Source organism: Poecilia reticulata, linkage group LG18 (genome assembly GCF_000633615.1).
Source record: "Poecilia reticulata strain Guanapo linkage group LG18, Guppy_female_1.0+MT, whole genome shotgun sequence".
Taxonomy (NCBI): Eukaryota; Metazoa; Chordata; class Actinopteri; order Cyprinodontiformes; family Poeciliidae; genus Poecilia; species Poecilia reticulata.
The window spans coordinates 8,298,700-8,309,172 of record NC_024348.1 but is presented as its reverse complement, the minus strand read 5'-3'; the positions used below and the strand labels follow the sequence as shown (position 1 = coordinate 8,309,172).

General features: G+C 38.9%; 1 protein-coding gene across 2 annotated transcripts in view; it reads left to right on the top strand.

Annotated features, from left to right (window-relative positions):
* shroom4 (shroom family member 4) overlaps positions 1-10,473 on the top strand; it is a 68,080-nt gene that overhangs the window by 43,183 nt on the left and 14,424 nt on the right. For both annotated transcript variants that reach the window (XM_008435344.2, XM_008435345.2), the window contains exon 3: positions 4,297-4,512. In XM_008435344.2, the coding sequence (XP_008433566.1) occupies positions 4,297-4,512 (216 nt within the window). The remainder of the gene's footprint in view (positions 1-4,296; positions 4,513-10,473) is intronic.

Here is a 10,473-nt window from a genome sequence, read left to right as displayed (position 1 = left end):
CCCCCCCCGTCTGTTCAAAAAGTCTCTGCTTTCTTTACTTCTTTCAGACCTCTTTTTCATGCTCCGCAAACACACGCGCACGCCGACGCACTCACGTCCAAGGAGGAAGTACCTCTGCATTTTTTCCCCTCCTGTCAAACAATAACAGTGTGGAACTGTTGGTATTATTTTAGCGGGCCGTCCAGCGCTTTATCTGTCCGCCACAAGGCTTCCTCTCTGACGGACTCGCACATCCTGGTGTAGAGGAGGGGGGGGGCAAGAGAGAGGCAGGGAAGGAATGGGATGGGAGAGAGGGAGAGAGAGATATGCCGAGTCCAGTTGGGAGACATAGCCATGTTTTGTCTTCCAGCGAGAGGAGCAGAGGAGGAGGAAAAGAGGAGAAGGAGGGAGAGGGGATGTGAGGATCGTCAGCTGGTTTTTCCCTCTTGGTCAGAAGCTGACTTTACTTCTTCATGTCAGCTCTTAGGCGTTCAGGTGTCACTCGTTTGCATGACATCCCAACTCTCGTCAGACCTCAACTGGCTTGAGGGACAGGGAAGAGGATTCGGGTTGATGAATCTGATCTGAGCCGAGTCCTTCTGAGTGGAAGAAGTTTGAGACGTTAGCGCAGACGGTGCACAATCTGAACTTGAACTCGGCTTGTCTAGGATCCCAAGGGCTGAGCTTGGATCATTTTAGCAGTGGATACCTGTGCTGTCAGGTAGGTTTTGAAAACTTTACATCTGCTCTACAACTCCATCTGTGAAGGATCTGAACACAGAAAATGAAGGTGTTCATTAGAGGTTTGCCTCATTTTCATAGACAAACTCACCTTAGCGAAAGTCCGTGTTTCGTCTCGCTTTGCAGCAGCTTCTGTCAGAGCTCATATCTTCCCGTCTGTCTGGCATTTGCTCAGTGCTTTGTTGAGGCTTCATGTGTGACTCTGATTATGCGCTGTGACCTTTGCGGTTTCAGTCAGCTGTTGCTGTTTCTGGCCATTAAGTGCCACATTCCAGCAAATCTTTTCATAAAGGCCCATTCAGAGTCAGAGCTTTTCCCCCTCTTGAATTCTGATCTTTGTTGTTCATTGATTTTGATCTTAGTTGTCAGTATCTCCCTCTTTAACTAGATTTTCAGTTCGAGATGCTCAAAAGCTGCTCAAGAATTCTGAAAGGATATTTAGAAAAAGAAAGTTCTGTTAACTTTGACGAATTTCTCGGTTTCTTTACAAAAAGACGCCAACAGAAGTGGTGGGATAAGTCATTATCTCTATGTTCAGGTTAAGGATTTACTCTTATCTGTCAAACTGTAGCTTAGTGGACTCAAAATAGACTTCATGTGATTCCTCTTTGGTTGTTGTTTCAAGCAGCAACAGGTTACCTAGTAGATTAAAGTGTCAGAGAGAAGAAAGCAGAAGTCATTCTAAAACTTTATTTGGTTAAATTCAAGATTCCCTCAGACCTCGAGACCTGAATGTATTTATATTTATAAAAAACAAAAATAGAGAGGCAGCATCGGAGATTTGAGATTTCTGATCTTTGGTTTTTGTAAAGTTTTGACCTGCCATTTATTTCCCAAGAGATTTGAGCCAGATACGGTCACACTGAGATTTCCAAAACATTTCCTACATTTCCAGGACAGAGAGGTTAAAGACTCATAACGATAACTTTGGAGCAACTTTGCTTTAATACACTCACATTTGCCAGTCTGCCGAGGCATCTAATAAATTGATGTTGGAGTCATCTCCAGTTCATAACTGAAAAGGAAATTTACTCCGGAGTGGATTTTTGAGTTTCAGACTGGCACATCACCTGTCAGAAATAACGTTTATGGATTCAATGGAAACTGATTTTGTATTTAAATTTGACTAATGGAGAACCGCACTTTTAAATAGCCATTAAACAGTCCTTAAGCAGTGTCCCTCAACCTCGCCCTACAGCACCTGACAAAAGTGGTTCTTCCCTTTTAGTGAGGCTGCGAACTTAGGTTGAGATAGGCCAGGTTTTAGTGCTAGTTAGTTTTTCTAACTTTGTTACTCAGAAGCAGTATTACCACTTCAGAAATGGAAAAATGCTATCTAGCTAGCTCTCCTGTTGGCTACATTCATGCATGTCTACTAATATACTTGGGTTTATTTAGAAAATTGATGGGAGAAAAACTTGATTACATACATAAGACCCAACTTTATAAAATACAACATAGCTAAAACATAAAAGAAGTGCACATAGCTGCTCAGCATTTCACAGACTTTCGTGAGGAGTTCCCCTTTGTAAGTTCTGGAGGTTCCTCTTGTCTGCCATATTATTCTTCTTGTCCAGCAACTCACCATCTATGTGGAGTGTTATGGCAATTCTGGTATGTGTGATTTACTTGTAATTATTAACTTGTACTTGTATCTAAAGCAGTTTTAAAGTATTTTAATAGCTGTGTATTTCTTGATGCATTCAAAGCCATTAAACTGTCAAGAAACCCCCCAAAAAAACTTTAGTGTGGTTAGGATTTCTAAGAGTCTCACTTAGCTCTGACACGTTGCAAATCATGTTTGCCGGACAGAATAGATGCATACATGCTGCAAGGCTTTTCCCACACATTCTTCTGCTAAAATGTTTTACTGATAGTCTGAAATTACTAAGTTAACACGGTAAAAATGAGAAAAAATATATATACAACCGTCTGTTGTAGATTTCAGAGTTTTAATCTTCACATCATCTCTGATCCAACCTCGGGATCACTTTGCTTTTGGAGAAAAGGATAAGTTATCTGGTTTTAAAATAAACACATTATTTCTCCCTGGCAACACAGTAAAACACAACTTATATTTTGGGATATTTGTCTGTCATTTTTCTATTCCCACCCCCTCAGTTATCAAATTCTCTGTCAAACGTCACTCATTTCGTTTTTTTCTTGGTCGTAAATCTCTAAAAGTTGAACTTAATGAAACAGGAAGTGGTACTGAAGTGGCATTTCACTAATACTTGTGGTGCGTTTAATAATGGCATTTTGTCTGGCTGGACTTCAGATAGTTCCCACACAAACAAACGGATAGAAGCGCATATGCGGTATGCTTGACATAAACTTTCTCAGGAATAACTGAGAAAGTTTATGTCAACTTTGTCAGCAAAGTTGAACAATCAGATAGAAATCTGTCTTAAGGAGCCAGAACCAGGAAACTACAGTGTTTATTTTGGAAGTGGGTCTCCTGCTCCTGCTTTATCATAAACAATAATACTCAAAAACGGTCTTTTCCTCTCCCTCGTGGTGCCAGGGTCTGCATTCTTCTTCCTTAATTGTACCTCCAAGTGCTTCTGTGAAATACCCAGAATAGTGTCGTTTTACGGATTTTGGACTTAGGTTGAGATCTCAAATCTCCGATGCTGCCTCTCTATTTTTGTTTTTTAGAAATATATAGCTACAGAGCTTTTCGGCTCTGTAATTCTGGGCTGGTGCTGGGAATTCAAATTTAGGTCACCCAGCTCTATTTTTTTCAAAGTACAAATCTTCTTGGCATATGTCCAAATAATAGTGTTAATTATATATTGTATATACCTAGACTTAATTTTCTGTCTCTTTCTCCAAAAGTCGTATCATCAACCCGTCCATCCATCTATATATCAAGTCTTTACGTTTCGCCTTTTCTAACAGAACAAAGGGAGATTTTTCTTTATTTCTTGCCTATCAATTTTACTCATTTTCAGCTAGAAGCGTAACGATTTTACCTTTCAAATCCGTTGTGCTTTGCAGCAGCTGTATTTATAGACAGACCTCATGTTTCCAAAGCTAAACCTTATCCAACCTTAGCTGTCAACTCAGCAGGTTTTCTAGCTCCTTCCATCCAGCAGCAGCATACCTGACAGTGTGTTGGTTTAAAAGATATGAGCTTTCTTTCAGACTCCAGTGATCATACATCGATACTGTTCTGGTCCCGTTCCCGGACCCCCTTTTTTTCTTTTACTATTTTTTTGTTCTTTGTTTCTTTTTTCTTAAATTCACACTTTCTCTGTGGGGGGTTCAGTTGAATCTGGCCAGTGTGTGAGATCGGAAGTCTGTATAAAGGAATTAGGGAATATTTTGGGATACGGTGGAATGCCTGGCCTCGGCTCTAACTGGAGAACTTACTGCTCATGTGAGATGAGCGTTTTATGGCAGCTCGGGGGGAAAGTCCAAACAGCTTCTAAGGAAGTCACATCCAAAAACACATTTTGCTGAATTCCTCTGCTTGTGTTAATTGTAATTTACTGGCTTAATTTGAAATCTTAAACTATGAATATTCTTTTGGGAATAAATCCTGACCTGGGTCTTCCTCTCTCGTTCACGCAGACGCAGCGTTCCTCTCATCAGGCCTCACTCCTGGCACTTGGCCAAGCTGTCGGAGCCGCTGCCCCCGCCCCCTCCTCAGTCTCCTCCGCCTCCTCCGCTCCTGACCCCCCGACCCCCTCCTACCAACTCCCCTCCGCTCCCCCCTCCTCCGCCTCCGTCTGTCATGCAGCTCCACTCTGGCTCCTACACCCTACCCTGGCACACAACCGACAACAGGTGAGACACAACAGATGGACTGACCTCACATTTACCAATAACCAGTAAAATGATTGAGTTCTAGGTTTTACTTGACAGTAACTTTTAGAGCAACATTTGACTGAAGCCTTTTGGAGCTTTTCATTACAGAAATCTGAAAAGTTCTGTATATCAGAGCTCTATAACGAATAGAGGAGAAACGTTTAGTTGCTTTTCAGCTACAAGAACCCAGAGATGCTTCAGTCTTTCTCTGAAAACATTTGTTGTAAGTTAAAGAAAGAGGACTCCAATGTTTGTTTTAAGCAAAGATCTTTATGGTTCTTTTTACTGTGAAATGGAAATAAAGGCGGGAAAAATTGGTGAACAAAACACAGATACTTTGTGTTATACCTAATAATTTGATACTGACTTAAGAACATTTGGCAGTACGTGATAGCAGCATTTCATTACGTAGAGACAGGCAGGACGTAAAACAGACCACTCCAGTAGTATTTATTTATTTTGATATGGGATTAAATTCTATTCTGTGCTTATTGTACATTCAGATCAAGCTAAGAAGTGTCTGATATTTTGTTTGATGCAACTGGTGACATATTAAGGCTTTTATTCCAGGTGTAGTTTGATATTTTCTGTTAAAAAAGGCTACAAACACAAAAATGTGATCTTTTGTGGTATTTCTTAACTAAGCTTGAATTGATAAACTTAGATTTCCCAAATAGTCTAACGTGTTATGCTTGTCAGCAGTTTTTATTTGCACAGTGTGTCATCCTGTCCACTTGAGTCACTCTTTGCCTTCCTGTGACTCCCATCAGATTTTTTTTCAAGCTGCAAGGCAGTGTCGGGGATTTTTTTGTTCTCTGTGACTGGTTCAATCTCAAAAAACCAACAATTGTCAGGAAACAAGTGACATCACCACATTTTATAGTCAACACAGCCCACGCAGGAAGCATTGATCTATTTTCGGCTCCTATTCAAACATCCTAAAGTGATAACCAATCACATCGCTCTCAGAAGAATTCATATGAAGTTGGGACTTCATATAAAGTTTCGACTTTATATGAAATCGAAACTTATGGATCCATCCAAAGCCCTTCTTGCATTGTTTGTGGAGATTACACACACATTTCAGTTTCTGTATTCATCCCCAGGAGTGTAGTTTTTGGGAAAGTACCTAAATAACAAGTAGCACACCAGGAAAACATAATTAAGAAGCCAACTCATGAAGCATTAACAAGCATATCAGTTATTTGTTATATGCTGGATATATGTATGCCTTTAATTAAGTTGTTAAATTAGCCAAATGCTGTGTCTGTAGCTTATGTTTTACCCAAAAGCCAATAAGATTTAGCCACTTTTTGAACTGACGCAAGAAACAAACTGGCTACAGCTTAGAAACATCTGACATTTTTAGCTAAAACAATAACATTGTTAAATAATTGAGGAGCTAGGCAGCTGACAACCTTCATGACCTCAGTGTCAAGTATAATGGATATATTTTTGTTCCTGTAACACAGCAGGGTTGGAGGACTGTATTGTCCGTTCAGGTTGAACTAAAATCAACCATGTGCTGTAGATACAAGACCCTTTGTGTTTCTGTATGATCTCACCGAGGTAAACTGTAATCTGTTAGAAAGAAAGAGGAAGTCTGCGGCGTCTGCATATTGACTCACAATAAAAATAGCTGCACTGTCCTTGTTTGTCAGCTGCATGCTATGTAAGAGGTTTGTACTGTTCTCCTTATGATAAGAATCAGTGATATAATGCACTGCTATTAGATTTAATAGTCCTACGAGGATTAGATACCAGTACATCTGTGTGTGTGTGTTTGTGTTGGCTTTTCATTCCCACAGTTTCTGTACGCACACACACAGGTTTGGATTTCTACCCATATTCGGACTTTGCATTGATTTCCATTAATTTAAGTAATGGCTGCCTAATCCTAAGACTTACACTAACCTTTACCAATATATTCCTAAATCACTCTTAACAAAAATATAATTCACACCAAGCCTCTAAAACTAACACAAATCCTTAAAAAGGGGTCTGTCATATTTGATTTCGGCTTTTGTCCTCATAATACCTATAGGTCTTCATAAGGTTGGTAAATGTCAGGTCCTGATTATGCTACATAAACAAGAACACACACACCTTTGTATTTCTGTCCACAATAAGACCTGGTATTAATTCAATTCAGTTCTATTTATATACTGCCAATAAAAAAATTTCATCTCGATGTACTTTTCAAAAAAATTGATTCAGTTTAGTCATACATTCCAACTGATCCTCATGATCAAACTGAGGATCAGTTTGATCCTCAGTAATAATCCTCAGTAATTATTACTTTAAATAATTACTTATTTAAAGTAATTATATAATTACTTTAAATAATTTACCTCAGTTAATTATTTAAAGTACTTTTAAAAGTGTTTATCTAAGGAAACAGATTGCATTGAGTTGAAAAAGCTTCAGAACTGTTTTTAGTACAAGTGGCTAGAATTTCACACTTTACTTTGATTGAAATTCAACTTTTTATTAAGGCCCCTCACCCAAGGTGGCATATTAACTACCATTTATTTAAGATTCTACATTTTTGTGTAATCCAAACCATTATTAATATATTCCTAAGCCTTCCCTTAACCAAAATCTAATTCACACCATGTCTCTAGACCTAACCCCTAAGTCTAATCAAGGGGGTGCACCATATCAGGTCTGATTGTGCCCATAAGAACCATCGGTTCTTAGAAGGTTAGTAAATATGCCAGAAACTCTCCTAAATAGGATATCTAGACAAGTACACACACACATGAGGAGGCAGCTCCTGGCATAACTCTGGACAATGACATGTGACTCCCGGAACATGCGGACAAAGAGAGGAAGACATCCAGTAAACTGTGTTTGTCTGAAGAGAGAGGACAATCTGTACAGTGTGAATGTATTTGTAATGTGCAACTTGTGTTTTTATCCAAGCACCGACACAATATGAGGCCTGAAGGAAGGAAGTTTATCTGTTCTCACCATTCTGATCAGCTAATAAAAATTGTTGTTGGTGTGTTTAGCTGACACGCTGAGGATTAATCCAGCGACCTTACACGATCCCTGGGTGTATCTCTGCATCAGCCCTCACATGTCCCAGATTGGTCTCTGATTGGGCAGGAATGACTGTCATTTCCTGTCCAGTTCTGACCTTATATCCTAGTTTCCTCTCTCTGTCAACCAGGTCAAATCTATACAGCCGCCTACTCCACTCACTTCCTTCCCAAAAAAATTTTCTCATGCAGATAATGTAGCTTTCTTTCCCACACTGAGTATTTTTTGTCCATAGTTCTTTACAAACTTAAGAAAAGGTTTTGTGTTCTTCATCTTCACCAATTGTAGTTTTAAAACAGGGCTACATCAAGAGTGACAAGTTGGTCGTTTCTGGATTTATGAGGAAGAGCAGCAACAAGTAGGCGAGGGGCAGCTCTGCATTACTCTATGAAGAGAAAACTCTAATATGTTCTCTGGTGTTTCATGAAAAAGACCTTAAGCTGTAGGAACGGTAGGACAAAAAATGTCTGTAGTTTTTAAGCTTGAATTTTAAAGTCTCGGCATACCTTCATACTAGTTATTGTCCATTGCGCCTCTCTTCCACCTATTGTATATGCCACCTTTTGTTTGGTTTTGTTACTCCCCCAGAGACACTAACATTTAGCTCCAGAACCAAATGAAGCTATTCAGCCCTTCTCCAAGGATTGCAGTGACTGATCAGAAAGTATTTTGCAGAAATGAGCCAAATGACAGTATGAAAGGCTATTTTTAGCTCGTCATTTATCACAATGTCAGTGAATTGAATATGAAATGAAACTTAAGTAATCTAACAAGGAATATGTTTGAAGCACATGTTTTGAGAAACATACTTGCTGAAATGATTTTATAGTATTCTGCAAATGATGTTTGTCATCTTTGCTAAAATGTCTCAACTTGCATTGTTGTACTGATGAATATTTGTACGATAAACATATACATAACATATATTGATAATTGATGCGTTTCTCTTTTCCCAAGACGCAAATATATATTGCTGTTCGAGACCAATTTTCTTTAGATTGTAAAGGTGACTGCTGGTCTAGCCTCAAGGTTTTTTCTACTTCAGTTTGCTTTATTTTTTCAAAAATTTTGTTTAACACAAATTAAAATCAACTTAGTCAACTTTTTGGACAACCGTCCAAAAAGTTGCACTTCGGTATATATGAGCAGTTAATCAGGTACAACTATTAAAAAATTTTTTGAAGCCATGTGGTCAGTGGCTTGGGATGCAGTTAACTTTTCAGAAAGGTTTTTTTTTTTTTTACATTTACAGTTTTGCACTTGGGTTCATCGGGCATAAGTTATCAGATTAGTCACTGTTTAATTTTTAAATTTTTTAGAGAAATAGGTTGAAATAAATGGTCCCAAATTAAAGATGTTGTTATGAGACATCGGCAAATTTATCAATGTATCAGTGATTTAGAAAGTTACTTTCAAAATGGACAGATAATTTGGCATTTGTACAATTTTGATATGTTTTAGAAGGTCCCAGCGATGATGCTGGCTGCCCTTCCCCCACCTGCTGCTGTGAACTCTCAAACAGCTGGGTGTAATGGTACAATAATGGAATTTCCCCATTTTACTTTAAGAAAAGTCAGCTGTTTGAATTTTTTAAAACCCAGCCATGTGTATCACCAGAGAAGCCAAAAACTCACTGGGACATCATCTGGTAGCAAAAAGTGCATGATTAGAATCTAAAAAACAATAAGAAACAACTGATCTTCCTTAAAGACAAATGGGGAATTCCTTTAGTAACCTTCATAACACAACAAAACACAAGACTGTGTTCACACAAAGTTCTACCAGGTTGGAGTATTTTACAGCTGGTGAGATTTTTCAACCATGAAATGTGAATCATAAATACCACAGAGACTGCCTAGAGGTCGTCTACTTGTTAGACCTCAATACTTGTTTGAGATGAAAGCTCGCTAGAGCTTTCTGTCTCCGCTTTCCCCTCCTCTGTCTCCCTGGAAACTTTGGCCATTGTTTGAATAAGACACCAAAGAATTACAAAAGGGTGAGGGATCACTCTGTTCTTCTTTACTGGAAAAAAAAGAAACACCACAATAAAATGTATCTAGGCCTTGTGGGGGGTTTTCACAAAATCAATTCAAACCATTTGAACCAAGGCTGGGGAACACTGCATGCCTCCCACCTGCCCCAGCTAACTTTAAGAGCCAATACGAACTCCTTTTGCCAAAATGTCTTTTATGGATTTCATCAGGAAATAATCTCCTCACAAAGATGTGAAACTACAATTGCACAGTGGGCTGAGAAAAACATGTGTGTGGGTGAAGGTTTATTGATGTCACAAGTCAATTCCATGAGGTTAAAATGCTGAGAATTACATTGATTCTTAAGTATAAGTGACATTTATTGCATTGCTGTTTGCCCTGGAAAAGATCTCTTAGCTGTTTTCCCTCAACACTTATCCATCATTGGGTTATGGTCCAGGTTGTAAGTTAAACTTGAACATCGGAGGCTGTTTTTCAGCACTTGTCTGCATTGCTCTAGTGGTCAAATATAATCTTTTTTTCCCAGTATGTAGCTAGTTAAGAATAAAAATATGCAAATTTATTCAGCTCAACAGACCATTAACAATGACTCATATTTTGTAAGGGTGATGGCTGAATCTTGGTTTGGTTCCAGCAACTCGACTTAGTCTTGCGTTTACAGGGAACTTCTGGAGCATTTTCATCCCTCGCTTTGTCACACTTATTTCTGGCCAAATGGATTTTGGCCATTGCAGACCCAATCCATTTAAGCTACCTTGGCAAGCATGAGGGAAAATCTTTCACTGCATCACACTTGTAAGTCTGAGAAGTGCTTGTACAGGCTGTACAACTGAGCTGTTTGTTGCCTTTACAGAATCTTTTTTGAGAGTAAAACCATGAAGAAGTTCCCTTATAAAATGTT